The sequence below is a fragment of the Triplophysa rosa genome, linkage group LG15 (genome assembly GCF_024868665.1).
Source record: "Triplophysa rosa linkage group LG15, Trosa_1v2, whole genome shotgun sequence".
Lineage (NCBI taxonomy): Eukaryota > Metazoa > Chordata > Actinopteri > Cypriniformes > Nemacheilidae > Triplophysa > Triplophysa rosa.
In genome coordinates this window covers 11,042,339-11,067,481 of record NC_079904.1, presented here as the reverse complement: position 1 = coordinate 11,067,481, position 25,143 = coordinate 11,042,339, and the positions used below count along the sequence as shown (strand labels likewise).

General features: G+C 39.5%; 1 protein-coding gene across 2 annotated transcripts in view; it reads right to left on the bottom strand.

Moving 5' to 3' along the window:
* Positions 1–25,143, bottom strand: part of gmds (GDP-mannose 4,6-dehydratase) — a 63,058-nt gene that overhangs the window by 12,964 nt on the left and 24,951 nt on the right. For both annotated transcript variants that reach the window (XM_057352709.1, XM_057352710.1), the window contains 2 exons: positions 24,585–24,689; positions 20,987–21,114 (listed from right to left, as the gene is read on the bottom strand). In XM_057352709.1, coding sequence (XP_057208692.1) covers positions 20,987–21,114; positions 24,585–24,689 — 233 coding nt within the window. The remainder of the gene's footprint in view (positions 1–20,986; positions 21,115–24,584; positions 24,690–25,143) is intronic.

The following is a 25,143-nucleotide window of genomic DNA, read 5'->3' as shown; positions in this document are numbered from 1 at the left end:
AACAAAATGCAGACTTGCATAAAAGAACACATAAAATAAGACTGTCAGAACCATTAACATGTATAATAGAACCAAATATCGCAGAACAAAAGACTGTACAAAGAACCCTATATTGCTTCTGAAAACTCGTATCTCCATATTTCGTTATTTTATTTTTTTCCTATGAAGCATTATTAGTTACCCTTTATATTTGTGACTGGGCTTTGCAAATATCTAACTAATAAAGCATTCAAAATGGTTGTCAACTATTTAAAAAGTACAGTGTTTATTCTATTTCCTGAAAAACAGCAAATTTGGACATTCCAAATTGGACATTTGGAAAGGACAGCGACGATATATAAACCCTTAAATAAAAAAATCATTTATTAAAGCATTGGCAGTGCTTTCTTTACGCCCTGTGAGGTAATTGAGACAGCCCCTGAGACTTTTGACCCCTGCTACACTCTTCTGAGACTGGTTTCATTAACCCGGTCGTATTATTTCACATAGATAAAAATCTCAAGAAAAAAAATGTCATGTCTTTTTAAAACACAAAATTTCCTTTAATTCACTGATGAGCAAACATAGAGAGGCCTGCTGGACCGCTTCACTGCAGCTGTTTACATTTGTTTTAAGTTTGTTTCTCTGTTCTAAACAGTCCTGCACATGCTCCGTTTCGACCAAACACACGTTTACGACTGTGACACGAAAACTAAAAGAAACTGCAACTTGCTTCATGCCATGTAAAGAATTCCTCACCCAAGAACTGTACAAGTCTTTCAGGTAGATCTTGCCCGGTAATAATAAAACTATTCATAACCATCCACCAACAAGGGCATGTACACGTGTGCACGCACGCACACACACATACCCTGGAACTGACTCTATGGCTCCAGGAGTCATTGGTTTAGAAGGGGGCCTGTTTTTAAAAGCCTATTTTTATTTTTGGAGCTGCTGAAAGTTTAAATACTCCCCTCTACCCACCACAACACACACACAGACACAGTGTTTTTTTGTCCGGAGCACAGAAGTACTCTGTTTGAGGCAGGTGGTTTGAATTAGGCAGAGACGGCCTGTCATAGTGTGACACTTGCTCACACACACATACACTGAACGAGAAAGAGAGTGTGTAAGACAGGGCAGACAAAATACAGAGTGTGTTTTCGACTGCAGATCACCTGGTTACTTTATTAACCTTATTTTCAATGGATTTTTTCCACAAGGTTCATGTTCCTACAGTCACTCGATACGCGGCATACTGATGTTATAGGAACAATTCAGCCCAAAAAATCATTTCTCCATCCTCATGCCGTTCAAAACTTGTATATGGCTCTTTCTTCTGTGGAACACAAAAGAAGATATTTTGTGAAATGTCTTGGTAGTTTTGTGTCCACACAATAGAAGTCAATGGGAGCTAATGTTGTTTGGTTACCAGTGTTCTTTTGTAAAATATATTTTGTGTTCTGAAATGACACAAATAAATGATGAAATCTTCGTTTTTGGATGAACTGTCCCTTAACACGAATGCATCTGTCTTTTGGTCAATATTGGCATTACTGGAACACCTCATAAAGCATGTTTCGTAATGTGTTGGTACTTAGTCAATATTTACATTAAAACATATGGCAGATGCTTTAATTCTTAGTGCATAGTGATACAATATAGGAATCCATGTACAAACATGAAACTATGATGTAACCTGACAGAGGATGAAGATGCGTTATTGACTGTCAATTTATGCATTACAGACAGTGAGTGAGTGAGTGAGTGAGAGAGAGCGAGAGAGACGAGAGAGAGAGCGAGAGAGAGACGAGAGAGAGACGAGAGAGAGACGAGAGAGAGAGAGAGAGAGAGAGAGAGAGAGAGAGAGAGAGAGAGGAGAGAGAGGAGAGAGAGACGAGAGAGACAGAGAGAGAGAGAGAGAGAGAGAGAGAGAGAGAGAGAGAGAGAGAGAGAGAGAGAGAGCGAGAGAGAGAGAGAGAGAGAGAGAGAGACGAGAGAGAGAGAGAGAGAGAGAGAGAGAGAGAGAGAGAGAGAGAGAGAGAGAGAGAGAGAGAGAGAGAGAGAGAGAGAGAGAGAGAGAGAGAGAGAGAGAGAGAGAGAGAGAGAGAGAGAGGGAGAGAGAGAGCAGAGAGAGAGAGAGAGAGAGAGAGAGAGAGGAGAGAGAGTGAGAGAGAGAGAGAGAGAGAGAGAGAGAGAGAGAGAGAGAGAGAGAGAGAGAGAGAGAGAGAGAGAGGAGAGAGAGAGAGAGGAGAGAGAGAGAGGAGAGAGAGGAGAGAGAGAAGAGGAGAGAGAGGAGAGAGAGAGAGAGTGAGAGAGAGAAGAGATGAGAGAGAGAGATAGAGGAGATTGAGAGTGAGAGAGAGAGAGAGAGAGAGAGATGAGAGAGAGAGGAGAGAGAGAGAGAGAGAGACAGAGAGAGAGAGAGAGAGAGAGAGAGAGAGAGAGAGAGAGAGAGAGAGGAGAGAGAGAGAGAGAGAGAGAGAGAGAGAGGAGAGAGAGAGAGAGAAGAGAGAGAGAGAGAGAGAGAGAGAGAGAGAGAGAGAGAGAGAGAGAGAGAGAGAGAGAGAGAGAGAGAGAGAGAGAGAGAGAGAGAGAGAGAGAGAGAGAGAGAGAGAGAGAGAGAGAGAGAGAGAGAGGAGAGAGAGAGAGAGAGAGAGAGAGAGAGAGAGAGAGAGAGAGAGAGAGAGAGAGAGAGAGCAGAGAGAGAGAGAGAGAGAGAGAGAGAGAGAGAGAGAGAGAGAGAGAGAGAGAGAGAGAGAGAGAGAGAGAGAGAGAGAGAGAGAGAGAGAGAGAGAGAGAGAGAGAGAGAGAGAGAGAGAGAGAGAGAGAGAGAGAGAGAGAGAGAGAGAGAGAGAGAGAGAGAGAGAGAGAGAGAGAGAGAGAGAGAGGAGAGAGAGAGAGAGAGAAAGGGGAAGGAGGGAGAAGAGAAAGAGGAAGAGAGAAGGAAGAGAGAAGAGAGAGAGAGAGAGAGAGAGAGAGAGAGAGAGAGAGAGAGAGAGAGCAGTCGAGAGAGAGAGAGAGAGAGAGAGAGAGAGAGAGAGAGAGAGAGAGAGAGAGAGAGAGAGAGAGAGAGAGAGAGAGAGAGAGAGAGAGAGAGAGAGAGAGAGAGAGAGAGAGAGAGAGCAGTCAAGATGGTTATCAGGGCCGTTTAGCCCCTCATTGAGAGCAGATTGGTTACAAATTGGAAAATGAGGAACAGGTGTGTGTGCAGGAACACACACTGTCACACACATCCATTAGCAGCGCACACAGCTTTGGGACCACAGAAATTCTGCAAGCAGGAAAACAGAAGAGTTCAACACCGCCTTCTATAAATGTTCGCAATAAACACAGATGCAACGACATGCACACTCTCACTCTCTCTCTCCCTCTCCCTCTCTTTTCTTCGGCTGTCCGTTTCACAGGTGGCTTCATTTTGTGTGGTCATATAAAACTGAAAGGTCAAGCTATAACACTGACAGGACATTTTTCTCACATATTAGGTCTACTTTAATTGTATTTGTGTGTGTGAGAAACGGGAGAATGAACATTTACACTGTGTGCGTTTGTGTGTGTGACAGAGTGATGACAGTTGTATTTGTGGAGGCATGCTGTGCTGGCGAATCTTTGTGCTGATGTTTTCCCCAGGTGAGTTTTTACTGCCTGGAGTACAATGAACAAAGAGAGGTGTGTGTGTTTCCTGCCTGTTTTAACACAGTCACAATGACAGACATACAAAAGTCTTCAAGAATCTGCCTTCACTTGGTTCGAGGTGCACTGAAATGCAAAAGGAAGCGAATCAGATTTAATCTGAAATGAACTATAAAACAGAAAGAGATATTCAGAACGCTGTGTCAACTTTCTGTAAAGCCTTCATATTTTACTACATTATAAAAATATTTTTCACGTACTTTTAACGTATACGTATACTTTTAGTATATTATTGAAGATTTTTATTAAATACATATTAATTAATATTAAAATAGATATATTTAGCATTTCCTTCTCTATACAAATGTTATTTTCAACCCAGCGTTGGGTCAAAAAGGAATGAACATAACCACTGGGTTGTAAATTAATCTATGTTGGTTTGCTTCAACCCAAAATTCTAGGTTGCTTTAACCCAATGTTGAGTCAAATATAAACATTTTCTGGGTTAATTTAACCTAACAGTTGGGTTGGTCCCATTCTGACCCAACACTGGGTTGAAAACAACCAGAATGTTGCTTTAATGTCACTCATAATGTCTTGCAATAGACTTTCTTGTTAGCTGTGTACTCATTAATAAATATGTATTTTAAATAATAATTGATAAATACAGGTTTCATTGTTGATGTGCTAAAACCACTTATCTCATCATTACATTTAGGGAAATGTATAACTTTTGCTGAAAGTAAACAAATACACAGAAAATCCATCTTTTATGTCCACACTTTGATTTTTTTTATGTTTATGAATTTGCTTCCCATCGCTCTTGGAATCCAAAATCCACTTCAACCAATCAAACGTTATTACGCTCTGCTGACAGCCTGAAAAAATATGAATCAGATTTCAGGAATAACATTCAAACTCAATATGAACTTCCACCCGCGTGTGTGTAGGTATAAAACCAACAAATCGCTTATTTACAAAAGGAATAACAGCAAGCTGGCATGTGTTTAACTGGATTAAAAGAATGGCGAGCATGTGAGTTTAATGCTCGTATATAAACAATGACACAATGAAAATGTTTATCTGAAGATAAACACGTACATGTACACATATAATCATCTTACTTTAACAACAGCCAGGCTTACACAATCACCGGCACACATCCACACCTAGCCAAACCTTTAATCTCCAGATTACCAGCGATATTCACAACACAAAAGAAGCCTCCGAAAGGAAGCGAGAGGAGATGAAAATGAAAGGTCTCGGTTTCAGGTGTTTACGAAAGCTGCATGCAGGTAGAGAGGGAGCCGGTTCCTGACGAACGTTTGAAACCGCCTTGTGAGAGGGGCCAAAACATGTCGCCAACCAATAAGCTGTCAAAGACTTTCGTCTGAAGAATAAGGAAGACAAGACAAAAGCCTTGTCAGTCTTCTGCACTTGGCCTGAGGTGCTGGCAGGAGAGAAGGTATGTACAGAATGTTTTGATAACTGTTAAGATCAGCAGCGTGGCGAGGCCGATCCTCGGATACCTGTTTGTTTAATTCGCTTCTAATATCTGCAGCGTTTCAGATGCGGATAGAAGGAGATCTGATTTCACTGGGGTGGAGTCAGACATCCGATCTGGGACGGTTTAACTTCTTGTCATTCCACTTCAAATATACAGCTTTAAACCTTATTAAAACCTTATTAGCCGAGCAAAAACAGCTTAAGCAAAATAAGACGCACATGTAAAGCTGCTGCACTGGACTCCTGCAGACTCCAATGAAATCGGAGAAGTAAAAAGAAACAAAGCGAACGCTAGGAAGGAGCTTCTCTGGAGGTGTTTTCGTAAAATATGCTGACAATTCCCAGGGTCACCCGGACCACCTCTGAGATCGTCATGTGTGTATTAAAAAGTGTTTAACAGTGTAAGTGAATCAGTGAGGAAATTTGCTGTGTTTATGTGAATGCGGCGGCTTTGGTGCACGTGTGTCTGTAGACCACAAGGAACATATTTTAGTCCAATTCATTATTCTGTGAGATTCAGCAGTTTTTAAAATGACCTTTTAAAAAATGACAACATAAAAACGTGGACGGCATCTAATCATTCAAGCAAAATGATCATCATGAAAAAGGATCAGCTGTTATCCATTACCACAAATAACCAAACACACACAGTTTTTCACAAATGCCTCAAGGTTATCGCTGAAAATGTGTGTGGATATGTGTGTGCAGCACAGTGAAAAATACCAGGATTTTACATATATTTATATTTAATATTTATATTTAATTATTATGTTGTCTATTAGCCGATAAGCATAATGGTGTCATTTGTAATACTAATACTATGAAAACATTTTTTTAGTTATAGCCTACTAAAAAAAAGAAACGGCTTTCAAACAAAAATAAAAATAAATATAAATTACAAGCTTCAAATTAAATCAGATATCAAAACCTCATAACAAACAGTACAAAAGGTGAACATCTTAAGTATAAACAAAACTATACTGTTACAATTTATACAAGATAAGATCCTAATAAAAGTGATACAATCAAAAATAAAATGGGTGATAAAAATAATTATGGCCGATACAGATATGATCAGCGATGCAATGAATACATGTTTGTGTGGACTTGAATGCATGAGGTTGTGTGGCAGGAATGCAGAGCAAAATTCGACACTTCACTTTTATATAGATGTTGGTCATGGAAATCTGGAATTCAGTTATTTTATACTCCCCGCGTGTGCATAAGAGGATGTGTATCTCAGAAGCTAATGCTTAAAAAAAGCAACATTTCTGTTTTTTTATTCAAATAGCAACGTAAAAGAAATTACGTTATCTTATCTTTTAATAAAATACTTTTTAAGTCAACAGGTAACAATGAAAGACACAGTTTATTAAAAAAGCATGCAGACTACTTTTGCAAGAAACGTTGCCTTAAACGTTCATTTAAAGTTAAACCGAGTAGTTTTAAAAAGGTTCAATAGTTACTGACAAATTTAAAATAGAGAATCATAGTGTTTATTCAACACAAACTATATGCTTAAACGTTCTGAAACCACGAAGCCTTTTAAACTCACATTCCTGCCGAGACAAACCTCCATCTCAACGATCCGAACACACAGAGAGGAAATACCATACTTCGCAACATACACACACGATTTCAAATACAGTACAAACCCAATGCTCTCCATTCGCCTGGTGAGAAGTAAACAAACACATTTAACGAAGCATCCAACCTCATGGCCGCCCTTCGACATGCGTGTACGCAAACTTAAGTCAGAAATATATGAAGTTATAATGAAATACATTTTTTTCATATTGGATTTGAAGGCCCTGAAATCAAAATCATATGTTGCAATTTCAGCGAGACGGACCGTGATATGTTCAACCTGCAGGGAGGTGTGTGTGAGACAGGAGTCAGACAGCACGTGTGTGCGCGTACGAGTGTATGTGTGGACGGCTGGAGGAGAAATACCAGACTGTATACATTGAAGAGGCTATAGATCACGAACATGATGGTGTGTGTGATTCCTCAACACCTGTACTGCATAAATTCTGATCTACGGCAGCAGTAAAACACAATTCTAATAACCGAGCGAGCGAGAGAGAGAGAGAGAGCGAGAGTCGGCTACTGTAAAGATCATAACAAGAGCCAGCTGTGTGTGTAGTATGATCAGGGTTCCTGCATGCCCTACATGGCTTGTGTGATCAGGTTTTGATTGCGTTTGGCTGCGTGCGACTGAAACGAGACAAATGGCTTTTTGATTAAACATGGAAAATAAAAATAAAGAACGGGGCAGTTATGAAGAAATCATAATGATTATGATGATAATCATAGCAAACAATCTTAAGACGCAATAAATCCACAGAGGACGGATTCCAGAGTACAAAGAAAGACATATTTGCTATTTCAATATAATGCTCATTTTCAAAATAAAGGCCAACACACATATTAAGACACAAAACCACACATATGTGTGTGTGTAAATATATAATGTAGATATCGAGATAACACACACACAAACACTCACACTCTTGTTCTAAATGACCTCTCCACTTAAAAGCCGGCACTTCCTGTTGAGACAGGAAGCACTCACTCGGTCCAGCAGCCAGTCTCTACTGATTTCCTGAGATTTAAACAGTGGAACCATTCAGTCCATTTACACAAATGTTAACATTCTTTCTCTCCCTTGCTTTCTTTATCGCACACGCTCAACACAATAATGAATTGTATTGGTGTGACAGCACTTCTGTCAAATACTGACTCAACTACTTGACACCATTTATCAAATGTCATAATTTAGCATTTCCAGATTGAGAGCGAGACCTATAAATTAATAAAATAAAATACGAGTTCAGTATAGCAGAGATTTGGAGAGAGAAATACGTGTGTGTCAAGTAAAACAACAAAAAAAAGTGAGTTTGTTAACCCGCACTGCGTGTGAATTTACAAGTAATCGTAGAACCTGCCACCCACCGAAACGCACGCACACACACCGGTCAGATTTAATGGGCAGAGCAGCATTTGACCTCTCACCCCTAAACCCTAAAACAGAAACTTTGACCATTAAACAGTCCCAGTAAGCCTATTATCCAATCAAACGCATCAGCGCTCACATCTGGATGCTGCGTGAGTGTGTGCGAGCGTGTAACGTAAGAGTGCAGAGATGATTAATGCTGGAGGTGCGGGACAGACTGCTGTGCCATTAAGATGTTTAAAGCTGACATGAGAAAGTGCTCTGGTTTCACTGGCTCAAGTTGAACCTTCAAACTACTGTGTGTATCACTGCGAGTCTTGTGGAGGAGCTGTTATTCGCTCAGTGTGAATTAAAAAACGTGAAAGAGAAAGTAAAATAAAGAAAGATAAGAATAAAAATAGGAAATGGAAAAACAATAAGGAGACAGATATGCAGAAAAATGAAGTAATGCGTATTTGCATGTCAAAGATTTTGTAAAAGAATTGTAATTTTTCGTCAAATTCAAGTTTTTTCGTCAAATTCAAACAGACAAAAGTGCTGAATGGGAAAATTTCAGCAGAGGAGGAAAGAAGCAAGTACAATGAAAGATTTTGAAACATTGATCCCCTTTCAAGCACGATCGACTAACTACCAAAGCACTGCTTTTGTTAAAAATTCACTAACCACAATTTCACTGCTGTCTGTATTGTTTAGTGCAAGTTCTCATCCATTTTTACTATACATAGTATACAAAAATATCATAGTCATATGTACTTACAATGAAGTTCCTGTTTTGTTTTTTTCCTCCCTGGGGTAGACAGGCAACAAGCAATAAATTACAAGACATTAAAATATAAAAATAATATGTAATTAAGGACAAATGGTAACACTTTAAAATAAAGCTGTTTTTGTTGACTTTATTAAATGCATTAACTAAAATGAACTAACAATAAGCAAATTTAGTTTTTCAACATTTATTAATCTTTGTTAATGCAAGTTAATGTCAATACAGTTATTGATGTTAATCCATGGTGCATTAACTAATGTTAACACTTCAAATGTATTGTTAAATGCTGAAATAAACTAAGGTAAATAAATGCTGTGGTATTGTTCATTGTTAGGTTATGTTAGCTAATGCATTTACTTACTGTATGTTAACAAATACAATCTTATTGTAAAGTGTTACCAGACAAAATATAAAATACAAAAAATATTTACCTTTTCAATTCGTGTACCTTAATAAAAAGCTAAACTTGACATCCAAACATCACTTTAAACACACATTAAAAGTGGCTCCCTGTCATGACCCTAAACCAGCAAAATTATACAGACCCTCCTGAACACTGACTAGTTGACAACATTGAGAGTCTGTGCGTATTTATGTTTAAACATGGAAATCCAGGACCCTGTGTGAAGTTCCGAGTGGGTCCTGCTTCTTCGTGTAGGGCCGTATTTGTTATTTCTCTTATTTGAGACAAATGTAAAAGCCAAGAGACAAACAGTGGTGCACCTGTGAAACGTGCCCCCAGGGAAACACATGGCTCTTCAGCTATTTCCTGGCCCTGAGGGAGGGGCAAAGCAGAACCAGATGACAAGGTGACTGGATTGGCCGGGTCAGATCGGGTTGGATAAGTACAGTGGCTTGCAAAAGTATTCATCCCCCTTCATTTTATTCACATTTTGTTATGCTGCTGCCTTATCTTAAACTACTTTAAATTATTTTTTTTTTACATTAATCTACACTCCATGCACGATAATGACAAAACAAAAAAGCTTTACACATCTGCATTTGGCAATTTTCTGTCATTCTTCTCCTCAGATCCTCTCAAACTCTGTCAGGTTGGATGGAGATCATCAGTAGACAGACATTTTCAGGTTTCTACAGAGATGTTCAGTTGGGTTCAAGCACTAGCTGGGCCACTCAAGGACATAGACAGAGTTGTCCATAAGCCACTCTTGCATTGCTTTAGTTGTGTGCTTAGGATCATTGTCATGTTGGAGAATGAACCTTCTGCCCTGTCAGAGGTTCTGAATGTTCTGGGCCAGGTTTTCATGATCATTATCTCTGTATTTTGTGTACAGTCCCTGAAGCTGAAAAACACCCCCACATCATGATGCTGTTTCCACTACACTTCACTGTTGAGATGGTATTGTACAGGTGTTAAGCAGTGCTTGGTTTTCTCCAGACATGATGCATGAATCTGACATTCATCAGACCAGAATATCTTGTTCCTGACAGTTTGAAAGATTCGTTGAAGTACGTTTTTGCATATTTCAAGTTTCCATGTGTCTTCTCTGAGCAAAGGCTTGAGTCTGGCCCAGATTGGTGGAGTGTTGCAGTGATGTTTGTCCTTCTGTAAGTTTCTCCCATCGCCGTATATGATCATGGAGCTCAACCAGAGTTATCATCAGCTTCTTGGTCACCTCTCTAACCATGACCCTTCTCCATCGATGGCTCAGTTTGGACAGGAGGTCAGCTCAAGTAAGAGATCTGGTGGTTCAAACCTCTTTCATTAAGGATTAATGGAGGCTACATGCTTCTGTGAACCTTCAATACAGCAGATTTTTTTCAGAAGTCTTCCCCAGATCTGTGTCCTGTCTCAGAGCTCTACTGGCAGTTCTTTTGACCTCATGTCTTGGTTTTTACTTTGATATGAATTTTCAGCGGTTGGACCTTTTATTGAGAGGTATGTGCCGCTCCAAATCATACTTATTCAATTGAATTTGTCACAGGTTAACTCCACTCGAAGTGTAGAAACATCAACAAGCAAAACTAATGCTTCTGAGCTACATTTCAAGTGTCCCAGAAAAGGGTATGAATACTTATGCAATGTAATTAATTCCGTTTTTAATAAATTTGCAATGTTGTCACAAACCTGTTTTTTTGTTTTGTCATTATTGTGCATGGAGTGTAGATTATGGCAATTATTTTTAATTTAAAGTAGTTTAAGATAAGGCAGCAACATAACAAAATTTGAATAACATGAAGGTGGATGTAAGAGCCACTGTACGTATGCTTGAACCCACGTGCATGAGCATCTAGTAAGGTTACCACGTTCGTTTCCCGGGCGTCTCAACAAGACCTACTGAACCCAGACGTGCAACAAACACCCCACAATCTACACACACAAAAGTGACGAAAGATGACAACAGACCATGGACTCCTAAAAACATCATTTATAACATGTCTGTTAAGCATCTGTGATGCTCTATTAGATGCAGCGGGTGAGAAGAAAACTCATTAAGTCACTTATCACCTCCTCACATACACACACTGGCACTCAAAGGAAGGCCGCTTGCATTAGTCTGTAGTCATCGTAGGGATGCTATTGAGTTCTCGAGGCGGGCACACTGACAGACATACAACAGGCCATGGTATCACCCACATGTCTAAACATACTCGCACAAGCAAATACACACAAATGCACACGGCGTGTCAAGGCCCCGCCAAACTTTTTTCTACATCGTGACGCCGGTTTGGTGGTCATCGGCTCACACACTGTGAGATATTAGGGTGAAGAGTTAACGTGGCTGCGCGTCGCCATGGTAACACTCTCCTTCGCCAAAGCCTGTCATCGTGCAGATTACAGAGGCTGACTGATGACCAAACAGCAGGCCGCGCAAAAGCGTTCAGCACACACACGCTCTCACTCTCACAGGGGGAAAGTTGAGCTCGGCTGTTTCGGTGAATGTGGGCCGATCAGTGGGGAGCAACTTCAGGATTTATTACATTTTACATTCGTTCAGCAGACTATGGAGCACACACACACAATGTTCTTTCATCACACCTCAGGCTAGATAACTGGAAACAAAAGCTCTTTGTTGGTGAAGTGACATACATGGGCTTAAAACAGGCACGTACTGGGGTTGAATCCAAAATGTTGGTGTTGTACAATAACAGCCTTTGACACCACCGTAATGATATTAAATCAACATTTTTGTCATTATGTTTTTGTCAATACGTTTTGTTGTTGTCCTTTTTGTCATTATAGACTACTTTCTGTCATTAATCATTAAATTAATTTTTATGCTTTAATTATGAATATGTCTATAATTTCTATAAAACAAGAGTGCTCCGTATTTGACAACTTTCGTTTTTTTGCAGATATAATCATTCAAAACGTCTTCCGTTCATCAATACGGATCAATGATATTTATTACACCATTGTGCTCTTCAGCATCCAGGTCGTGAGGTAAACTAAACGCTATTGGCTGCTTCGAAAGGAAGCAGAATATGTCCCGCCCTAACTTCCTGTCTCAGTGGAAATTAACTGATCAACTCATCCAACAAAGCTGTGTATTATAAGGTACTTCAGTGGGTATATTAACCAATAAACTGAGAAATCGATGAAATGGATAATATGACTGCATAGAAATAGATAATTATTTTCAATAATTCACAATTCTTTTTTTCATTTACAATTGAAAAATATCATACTTTTTTCTATCACACTTTTTAGAGGTGCAGGAAAACTACTTAGCAAAGACAAGATATAACTGCACACTCATGTTTAACTTCAACTACAATTAAAGTTTTGTTACACAAAAAGTGCAAAAATTGTATAAATTGTTAAACATTTTATTTGAATGTTTATACATAAATTACATAATAGCCAATGACAAACTGAATGAATAAATATAGTCATGTGACAACAGCATATCATAGGAATGAAGTGAAATGTTGATTATTTATTATTAATGTTGATTATTCATTACTTCACATATTTTCATAGTACGCTGCAATATATTGTACACACTGTGCAACACTACGCAAACCTTTAAAATGTACTGTATACTGCAAACTTAGTACTCAGTACTAATAGTATTTTTACTAATAGTAAAAATAGTATGCATCAATGCAGTAGGCAGTACACTTAGACGTACAGCTCACAGTGAGGTCAAGAGCACAGGACACACACACTATGTTCCCTTGATGTTTCCAAAATGCTGCATTACAGTGCTACTCTGTTCTCTGCATACAGATGCTGTTTGGCAAACGGCCTCTTTCTCTTGACCACAAACACACACTAACACACTGAACCTCTCTTCTATGTCACTTGTTCGCCCAGTCTCTTATAAAGGGAGGGCGACTTTGTGTGCGTGTCCGTGTGACATATGCTGCCCTAACAACCGCTGTTTTCCCTGGCAAACCCTGACGTTACCAAGAAAAGTGCGCTTATGTTTTTCCATCCAATAACGTACAGCATAAATGGTCTTTCCTGCTCATTAATAATTTATGACAGATATAGAATGTGTGTGTGTGGAAAAATAAATGATGAAACAGGTGTGACAGATACAGAAACATCTGTCAACTTAACAGGATAAAACCCAAAGACAGAGGCGAAAAAGAGGGAGAGGGAGAGAGAAAGCAAATATGAATTATTTATAAGTGGAATAACGTGACAGATGTGGGATATTTTCATTTCCAGTAAGTAAATGCAACTCACAAACATACACACACACAGAATTCTGCATCACTTCAAACAGCGCGGTCTGGACTTCATCTCACGCTCTAATGGACAAACAAGACCCGTCTCAGACTTTCACATACATACAAACACACACACACACCTGTAGCTGTGGGACTCTGGGAATCTATTTCACAATGTTTTGTGACTTGGGATTAAGTTTTCAGTCCTTCTTTTTAGTCCGTCTAAATCCCTAACAATGATGGCAGAGCACAATATAAACATAACTAACTAGATGACATGAAATGTCAAGCAGTGACAATCGGAACTTTATTTAAAACTTTTTTTAAAACGTATCTCTAATAATTCTTTAGTACATTTTATGGAGACGTGTATGAAGTACAACGTATTTGTACTTAGAAAAACTAAAAGGTGATTCAAAAAGGTGAAGGAAATAGTGACCTGTTTCCACACACTTTCAATTACATTGAATTAGATTTTAAATAAAACGATTAAAAGAAATGTAACGCATCCCATTTTGTTTTTATTTATTTATAGCATAGTATTTTATTTTTAAAACCCGCCTTTATAATAAAACAGCAGACGCACTGCAAACAGAAACTTGAACAGGGCTTCTTTCTGAGAGAATTAACTTTGTGGTAATGTTGTGTCACGGTTCGACCCGGCCGTGTGGAAAACTGCTGTGCTAACATGGAGGCAAGAGGGAAAATGTGGGCTGTTACAAACCATGATACACATGGTCATGAATGGCACAACACACACGCACACGCTGTTGCTTTCTGTGGTAAGTCAACAGCGGGTTAGATTTACTTATTTGGTCCGAATGTTGCAAAAGACAAAAACTCAGGCGCTTAATATAGAAGCTGTCAGTGGAAATATGTGACTGTGCTGAATGATGGAGTGTGAATAAATATGCGTGTGCGTGTCTCCGCTGTAATGACAGACTTTGGCTGCTGACTGCGCAGAAGAAAGGAACGGACAGAAATATGGAGCAGCCTTGGAGGTCTGTAACTCAGTGAGACAAGGCAAGGTGAGAGGTGAAGGAGGGGTCAGCCAGGTTCGGGATCGAGAGCGGTTGTGACTCGGCGCTAAGAGAAAACAGACGTCAGCTGAGGCTGCCTGATATTACATTGGTATTATAGATGGTGGTGAGTCTTCATATCTATTCCAGAGAATGAACTGACCGCAGACCATTAGACTGGATATGTCCCTGGAGCCATTCATTTGAATCGAAAAAGAAACTTCGTGTGGGTGTGTTAGAAGAAAGAGGCACAAGTTCTGTTCCAAAATCAAGTGAGCTGCATCACTGCCTGCTGGCTACATAACAAGCTGCCATTTAAGGCCAGAATCATACTTCACTCGAGTATGCATGCGCAAAAATGCACTTGCGGTACTCTGATATAACCTTCAGTAGCTTTATTGCAAAAAAGTCACTTTTTTTGTTCAAACTTCAAACTTAAACTATGACATAAGCTGTCATTTGCTTAAAAAGAAACTGATAATTGACTCTAATGTTCATTATAGCTCCCCTTGTGGCAAAACTGAGAATGCACCTCTACTTCCATTAAATCCTAGCAAAAAATCTTAAAAGTGAGCAACTAAATCAATCTATTTTTAATTGCACTGACCTTTTTATGGATAATTCTCAGCATTTAATAAAATGTATGTGTTGTGTTTGTTTAGGCGGGTCATATTTAACAAGAAGTGGAGGTCAAACAAACGCACAGGACACGCAGGATATAACAGTATGTCTATACACATAATTCATGAATATTAACATAATCATGATTACGTATCAATATAATCACTAAACTTGTTGCAATGTATTCTGGGATTGCCTTTTCCACAAAAGACACGTGTGATGCTCTTAATCTTAAACTACAGTAGGTGTCCTGCACAGCATTAGACGTTTAATTCCAGCATTATGGATGTGACATTTTCAGTCAAAACGTAAAATTTAAATTCTCAGAGTATATTTACTGCCAATATATTAAAAAATCTGTTAATATTTTACTAAACCCCTGATAATAGAGACCAGACATCAGAAAAATACCAGGAGTTTTCTATTTTAAAAGATGCATCATGAATGTGACAAAACATTTTTGAGAGACAACATACTTTGTAAGATTTCTGTGAATTAAAAACCAGCAATAATACCCAACAAATGGAGAATTTATTATTTTAATTTTCATGTTTATGAGGAAGATGGACTGTTATGGATGTGACAATTCACTTACCTGACTATGGAAAACTTTAAGGGCATTTAAACCACAAAATATTGAATTATGAGCAATCGGTATGGTGAAAACCTTTGATAAAAGGTTGATATTTGCACGGAATTGCCCAGATGTCTACCTTTTACAATAGTCTGTGTGTTGGGAGACCTTAAAATGTTGCATACTAGGTAGTACGCTAGGTACTAGAAGAATGTCGAAGGGAAGAAAAAAGCCCCTGTGATGCATATAAGAAAAAAAAACTAAGAGCCGAGCCAAGGACAGTAAGACAGAGACAGAATAACTCAAATCACTGAGGCCATACTGGCATGTTCTGCTTCTATACCGTACTGCCAAAGCACAAAGCGATAACAGAATAACATGATAAACTTCATCTCTTTCATGCGCTTTCTAAGACTCCTCTCCACTCAATAATTCTTTTCCTCCCCTTTCTTATCATCGCTCTCCCTCTCTCTCTCCCTCTTTCATATCTGCAGCTCTGCGAGAGGCTGAAAGTTGAGGATTCTGGTTACAGAGGGCATGTGAAGAGAGGGGAGAAAAAAGGGAGAGGACGAAACAAGAGCATCTGCTTTCATCCTCAACACAGCGGGGAAGAGCTCAGCCACGTCAATCACACAGACAGTCAGCTGCCACACACACAGATGCGCAAACATGCACACACACATATTTTACAGTGGAATAAACCCACATTAATCACACAGACCCAGAAGCACACAAACCCACGGACTCACAACACTGCTCTGACGCAATGACAGTAAGTTCAAAACATGTTTTTAGATAGCGTGACAATAGTTCAACTGGTTCAAACTTGTATTGGTGTAACGTGTTTAAATAAAGTTGTTATATCTCTGCGACTCTATAAATATAATCAAACTTGCTCCATTTAATGGTTCTTTCTCACATGTTGAGTTGGGAATAGGAGTGTCACAATTTACCGGTATTGTCAATAACCGTGATATTAAAGAGCACAATTATTTACAGTATGCTATTTTTACACATATGATAATATCGTAAATAATTCGCCACTTGCTTAAACTTTTGCCTTAAGAGCCACAATGGTTACAAACGCTCTCTTTCTCTGTCTCACTAAACTCGTATTTTGAGCGTAATTATTTGGCCATAAAAAAAGAACACACAAAATATTTTAAAGATGAATTTGACCAATAGTATTGTTTAAAAAAAATTCAAATAGATATTGTGATAATATCGCGGAAATCTGATATAGTGACAGCCCGAGATGGGAAATGTTGTTCATGGTGAATCAGTAACTGGATAGTTTTTATAACTCAAGCGATTTAAAAGTTAACCTCTGGATTTACATAAAACTCCTGAATGAACAAAATTCGCAACATACGGCAGGCCTAGTTGTGTGTTATATAGTTTATTCGTTTTATGTTATGACTTTAAATGATTGTTTTAGAAATGTAGAAGTTTAGAAGCGTCACAAACACCCATTGCTTGTAATAATTGTTACATTTTCTGGTATATCTGACATTTATTTAAAAAGCTTCCTTAAATAATTATCCCGTAAATAGCGTCACATTAACTACTAATTTAGGTATTGAAATGTAGCTTTTTTAAGAGCATCTCAACTGTAATTGAACTAGTGTATGCTAATAGGAGCATGTTGATTGGGACATTACAGATTCAAAGCAAAACCCAACAACTGTCTCACACACACAGAGAGAGAGAGAGAGAGAGAGAGAGAGAGAGAGAGAGAGAGAGAGACACTAAAGAGTGTTATAATGCTGATCTCCCCTCAGCACAGAGAGCTTTACACATGCTCAGGAATGCCCTGTGTTAAATGCTCTGCTAAATCAACCCTAAAATCAGCCCTTTCCCTAGATCACCTTACATACTGTGGTTATGTATACGTGTGTATATGCGCATCTGTGTGTTAGCGGGATTTAAGTCTGTAGTCCAAGTTCTCCCACATGAAATGAGGGAACAAACGCACACACGCATTAAGGTGGTCTCAGCTTGCAGCTGTGTTTATTTATTCTGCTGGATGCTGGCCACTGGAGTTTAAGACCACCCCCCCACAAAAAAACACACTGCACAAAACCACCCACTTCATACCAAAATACCCCTCAGAGTACCAAATCCTACCAGCCCGCTACAGCCACCCGCCGCCTCTCCCCAAACCCCCAAGTCGGATATTTTGACAACCACTCTTACTTATAAATGTAACTTTTACAACTCGATTTACTAAAAAATATTTTTGCAAATAACAATTGTTTTTTGACTAATAATACTATTTTTTATTCGAGAACCAATCGAGTGGTTTGTTCATCGAGTTAAAATGTACAGAATTCAACCACAGTGCTGCCAATTCAGCTGCGCTGCACCTGAACTGCGGTGCAGGAAACACCGTCACACACATTTTTTTTTCTTTATTACTTTAACTACATCAATCTGAGTTGGCGGGCGCTCCGGTTAGCTTTTCACCATTAGCAGGAAGCTGATATGCGCTGTAAAATTCCCCAAAACTGCGTTTTAAAATTGCGATCTCCTTTTAGTCGGAAAGTTCCAGATGGCTTCCCAGTCTTCTCTGAAAACAATCTCCTCATCTTGCTGGAAAATCCTATGCAGCACTCTTGCAAAACATTACAACCATGAAATGGAGTCTATTGGAGTGACGGGTCATTGCAGGTACAACTGGTCAATGGGGTAAAGTGTGATTTGATTGGCCACCGCTTTCTCATAAAGGGCATCTCTGAGCTCTCTTTAGTATGCGATTGGTCGGCAGTGTGGATGGATGTAAGAGGTGAGCGAAAGGGCAAAATCATTGTGTTGCTGGAGAAACAAAGCGATTCGCAGTGAAATCATCTTTATAAAAACAAAAACATCAGCAACCTCTAAGACCCCGCAGAGAGCTTCACGCTATCAGCCCGCTCTGTGTGTTTTCACAGGAATCTTTGAACTTCGCTTCATTCGTGGCCTGATTTTATGTATGTTTGTAGTGGAGTTCTGAAAGTCTGAAATCCATAAAACTATAAAGCTTTGAGTTTCAAAGAGCTCAATCATTTATACAAACAGCAAACCAATTAAAACTATCCGCGGGTTCAAACGTTTACACAAACATGCAAATGTTCATCTCCCACTGCCTTGACTTCAGTACATACAGCTTCAATGTACTCAAATGCACACACATGCACAAACATGGACACAGTCCTGCACGTACTCTCAAAAACGACACCTAAAAAAAGTAATTACACAAATTCTTTTGTAGTACAGAGTACAAACTCAAAACAGCATCTACACACACAGTGACAGGCAGCTGCTAATAAACAATAACACGTGTAATTGCAGACTCGCACCTTGCGGTAATGCAGCTGAGTGCAAATACAAAAATGCAATTCTCTGTCAAAAAACGTCCATTTTTGGTAAGATATTAATATGAACAGCCGGGTTTGAAAAATGTTCATGTGAACAGGTGGAAAAACAGAAAACGTGTGGCTAAAAACAGATCATTACACCTTAAAGTGTGATAAAGGACCCGCTCCTGTCCAATATATCAGAAATATAATCAAACGACAAAATCAGCAACTGCTTTTATTTGTTCTTCAATACTGTTTCAAGTATTCACTTGAAACACCTACATTTATTTGTATGCAACTGTGAACTACCTGAAGGATATATTGAATTAAGTTTATTTGTAAAGATTTATATGGATATTTAACTTTTTTAATAGAAGAGTGTCTTATTAGCATATTTTGCTGTAGTATTTAAATTAATATTGAGAATCACGAAATTTCACTGTTTATGGTGTCAAACAGTGGCACTGTAATGAAAATTCAAGATGCTGAAATCTTTCTGAAGTGCGTGAAAAACATTAACAGTCTAAACAAACAAAGGGTGATTGACATTTAGTCTTTTTGGGAAAATGAATGTAAAAAAAACGATGGTTTACTTTTACGTCTTATTTTTTTGCATTTCGCATGGGAGAGGGAGTAGAAGACATGGAGTGTGTCCACGGCCAAGCTATTCCATCCATCTACGCATGCAGACACACACAAAACACTTAAAAATATACACACTCACAGCTTTGGTCCGATTTCCCGAAATCTGCCTAGTCCTGAGCCACATAAACCTGGCTGCATGATTCAGCCGCCTGAAATACCAGCATTCCCACAGGAAACCTGGAGCAGCTCACACACACACAAAACTAAAGCTCAGAGTCTGGCAAAAGCCTAAATGAACTCGGGTCGCTCTAATCCAGGATAAATACAAAAGCACGGCTGTGCACTCAGAGGGTAATTACACAGCAAATTGAAAAGAAACTACAAGGTCAAAACACACACACGCTTACTATTTGTATTCATATATACAGTATACACAAATCTAAGTTTGCCCATAGTAAAGGGGTTACGTACAGCAATGCAACATGCGATGACATCACTCAAGTGGAAATGAGAGCCATTAAAAGCCAACAACTGTCAGAATTATTTCATTTTTGGTTAACATTATTGGCGACAGTTTATTAGGCATTCGAATTAAGGGACCTTCATAGTCCAAACAATCACACACATGTTGACAACTGCACAGTATATGTATATGATGGATTTAATTCAATAGACTGCAGAACTATTATCACAGGTAATGAAATGACTATTTTTGATCAAATTTGTATTTAACATAATTATATCAGTTGTTTGGCAAATGGTTCCTTTAGTAAATAAATATGTTCGAAATACTGTTTTTTTTTCATTCTAGACAGGTCAAATGTGTTAATAATGTGCATATGGCAACGTGCACAAGAGAGTACCGGAACTTTGTTTTCCCACTTTTGGATTTTTTTCACATTTTATTTTTTGCTAGTGGAAGTTCTGATTGGCGAGTAACTGGCCAAAAATGAAGTAACCAAAAAGTTCCTTTCAAACCCTGTATACACATATTGTCTTCAATACAAATGACGACTGTTTGAACAACAGTTTGTGTGTTTGGGGGGGTTGTCTACTTAACCATATTTTGGGGACAACTTTGTACCCAAAAGTGAGGAACACCTGACAAATCAGAGTAAAACCTCCCTTTGAGAACATCATCAATATAATAAAGCATTTTTTAACCTAAAGAAATGCAGAAAGTTCTCGTTTGGGTTAAGGTAAAAGTGTGATTTAGGGTTACTGTAGTTCATAGTGTTTATAACTTGATGTGTATAAAAACAATAGAAGTCTATGGAATGTCCCCATTCAGACAGATAAGTAAACGTGTGCGTGTGTGTGTGTGTGTGTGTGTGTGTGTGTGTGCGTGTGTGTGTGTGTGTGTACCTCCACATAATCTTTAGCATGGCCCCAATCTCGTTTAGAGTCCAGATTACCCAGACTGAAGCACTCCAGCTGGCCGAGATGGATCTTCGCCACAGAGCGACTGATCTTTCTAGTTACGAAATTTGAACCTGAAACAACATGCACAAACACATATATATAAAAAAACAGTCTTTAGTAAAAACCACTAATTCTCCTTTGTCAATCCCTGATCATCTTCCTGTTTCCCCTTTTTTTCATTTCTTCCGTTTGTTATCAATCAATGCGTCAATCAACATTAATGGCTCTGGGTGGGTCAAAGTGAATCCAGAACCACGTCCGTCAGACTATTTCTTGCACACAAACACGCTAACATTCACACACAGGGATAAAATCAGACTCTTGTCTGGTCACTGGACCACCCTGGAGAATCAGTAAGCCAGTCCAAACTCCTACAGAGCTGCCAGACACACACACACACACACACACATATGCCTCATCTGTGGGAAATCTTGGATGGTCTCATGTCCCGCTGGTTTGTGCTATAGCTTGAATCCGAAAGAGGCAGGAGTTGTAGCCGAAACCTCCACCGCACAGCCAGACCTGTAATACCAGGACTCAGGTCAGAGCAGATCTTGGGAACACACTTACACCAAGTGTGTAAGTGAATGGCTGCTATTAAAGCTCTTGACTTGAGCAGAAGCCTCTGCTCGCTGTGTTTTTTGTCAGAAAAGCTTGGCTGAGAGAATCATTGTTGCCGGGAAAATCATCTCTTGTAAGTGCAATAACACAAAACCTCACAAAAAATGTGCTGTTTTTAAGCACACATACAAAGCTTGCTGATAGACGCAATTGCTGACTGGGGACCCAGTGGAGGAATGATATCGCTGGGATCACTTTCAGAGGATTTTTTTCCAGCTAAAACGTTAAAACATTGACACCCAACATTGTTCACTCCAAAAAAAAAAATCTGTCATACTTTACTGACCCTCTTGTCATTTCAAACCTGTATTGATCTTATTGTTTTTCTTCCGCAGAACACAAAAGAAGCTATTTTAGAAGAAAACGGTACCCGTTGACTTGCATTGGTTTTGTGTCCATACAATAGAAGTGAATGGGTACCACCATTGTTCAACATTCTTCAAAATATCTTCTTTTGTGTCCTGCGGATGAAAGAAAGTCAAACAGGTTTGACAAGAGGGTGAGTAAATGATGACAGAATGTTCATTTTCAGGTGAACTATCCCTTTAAAGGGATCGTGCATTATATTAATATGAAAATTCTAAAACAGTAAGGGGGCCGACTCCTTCCACTTGCGGGATCTCGGGCACGGGCCCCCCGGGTCCAGTCCTGCTGCCATCACAAAGGGCTCATTCTAATCCCTGCTTACAGCCAGGTGCGTGAGCTTGGCACGAGAGGAACGGTTTAAAATACCACACTGTAAACAGCCAGGTCAATCTGTCGTCACGGACAAACCACAGAGGAGGATCCGATTTCTGTTCGTTCCTTTGGGAAAAAAACGAAGCCGACTGACCAGACCCTGGTCCAGGCCGGCTACCCGTCTGTGAGCAAGTGTGTTTAAAAGCGCAGGACGGGCCATTTCCCTGCACTGGCTCCTGTTTCCAGTCGTGGTGTAATTAGGCCGTCTCCTAGCGCACGTTGGGAAGCCCTGACGAGGAGCAGAGTCGCAGGGAGTTGACCGCAGCCCGCCCTCATCAAGTCTAAAACAGGCCAGTTTAGGGTCGGTTTCGACCGTGATTATGCGCAGAGAAGCACAAGAAAAGCCACAAAACAGGCGGCGGACCTGCAGGTGTGCACGTTGGCGACAGAAGGTGCCCGGGCGCTGTCAATGCGCATTTGAAGAATAACGAACGTGTGTAACGTTGAGTATCTATGCAAAGTTTATAATGGATGGAAAGACACCCTGCCAACCCAGGTGGAAATACACCGTAGTCAAGATGTCTGGTCTATCAGTCAATGACACTCGGATATTTCCAGCGTGTGAAAAAAACGACTGTCAGTACGAGGTACTGCTCCTGACACACGTCTTGAGACACATACGCGCAGGCACGCACACACGGTTAAACGCTCAGACGCGAACACGAGAACTCGTTTTTTTCCCTCCATATGTGCATTTAAGTGAACGAAAATAACCACACGTGCCCAGACCTCTGCTCTCTTTCAAGACCGAACTGGCAAAAGTTGGAGTAGAAAAACAGCAACTCTACCAGCTTGTGCGAGTGTGTGTGTGTGTGTGTGTGAGAGACAAAGCAGACAACAAGAGATACAAGGTGAAGATTGATGCTTAATTTACGACATTAAAGGAGAATCTCAGTCATTTCCCTTCTTTGTTGCCGAGACGACGTGACTACACAAACACAGGTGTGTGAGGAGGGTTGATGAGGATTGAAATGACAAAACACCTCACAGCTCGTGCGTGTGTGCGTGCGAGATAGGTGAGAGGTCTATCGACACCTTCATACAGGTGTAGCTCTTCTCACCTGGAGAGGTTTAACTTTTTAAAACGCTCTTCTTTCAACAGGAGAGAGGGAATGTGAGAAAGCGAAAAGACGAGAGATGAGTGCGTAATGGAAGTCGTCTGATTGACTGGCACGGCTATTTCTTCCGTCTGGAAGACACACGGTTATTGGACACAACATAAAACCTGAATAGGTGTCAAAGTGCAACTGCTTTCACATGCGCACACACACTAGCACATGAAGCCAGGTTTCGTTTTGTACCCTCGTATCCGTTACAGATTTATTTTTTTCTTCTTATCTTACGTAAACTCGCCGCTTTGTTTATTGGTGGACGTGAACGCTAGCTGAGGGATGAAAATACCAAAGTGAATTCCAAACCAGATTAACTCATCATCGCCGGCCCGCGCAACGACGGGAGGCTGTTTTACTATGCCGATAGGACAGGAAATGAAGTTGACTTCCCTCACACTACTCCATCCGTCTCTCCTCCTGTCTAGCTATCTCCAACTCTCCTTCACCCATGTACTCCCTCTCTTCTGACACACTCATTTAGATACTTGTGTCATGCCGTCTACTTTCAGACACGCATGGCTTCGCTTCGGTCGCCGGTTTAAAAATCCTCACCGCATACCCAGAGATGGCGATAATACTAGCAGATGACATCACTGCTCCTAGTAGTGCTTTAGGGTGGTGGGTGTGAGGGGACGGGTGGGGGCACAGAACAACGGTCTGTTGTTGAGATGTCATGGCTGCACCCTTTACCAAATGTTGTGTCATGATACGCCCCTGTAAACCAATCAGAGCGAGGCACCACAGGCAGGCCACACACACAACATTCTCACTGGACTCTTGCATCACTTCCTTGTTGTAGCCTGCGGTGCTGCTGTCGTATAATGCAACCCTGGCTGTTTGACAAAACCTAGTGAGTTGTTTAAGGCGTACGTGAGCAGCCATCTATGAAAATAAGAGTCTAACTGAACAGAAACTAAAATGAAAGTTTACAAGCGTAGCACGTATGCTTGGCACACGACTAGCATGTTAATAAATTGAACAACTTAAGTCAATATGGTGAGGCCTTCTGAGCTGTCTGTGTAGGCAGATGTCTTAGGTTTGAGTGTGTGTGGTGTGTCTGAGGCTCTGACCTCTTCTAGGACTCTCATGGTTGAACAAGATTCCATTCACAGCAAAGAGGTTATAGGCTTCCCTGAAGTTCACCACTATCCAGTATGCATAGAGCTTAGCAGCACCTTGAAACAAAAAGAAATTCAATTCAGAAGATCAGCATCAAGGTTATTATAGTTTACTAAAAGTAAAAGTAAACTATTCAAATAATTCTGTTAATTAAAATCAAATTTAATATCTGGCTAAATATTATTCGAAAAACTTAAACTAAATGAAAATTTGCTTCTAGTCATTCAAATAATTACATGAAAATAAATAAAATTACTGAAATAAAACTGAAATAAACAATATATTCTTATATAAATAAGAAATAACAACGTAATTATTATAAATAATACATTATATTTTCCAAAACTTTCCAAAAATAAACCAATAATAAAATAAAGCACAAAATTGCTAAACATAATTTGCATGACAACCAAAAATATAAAAATAAAAGCTAAATCAAAATATTATAAAAAATGTAAAACATCACAATCTATTGATTCAATTACAATTTAAAGATTATCATCTGTTGTC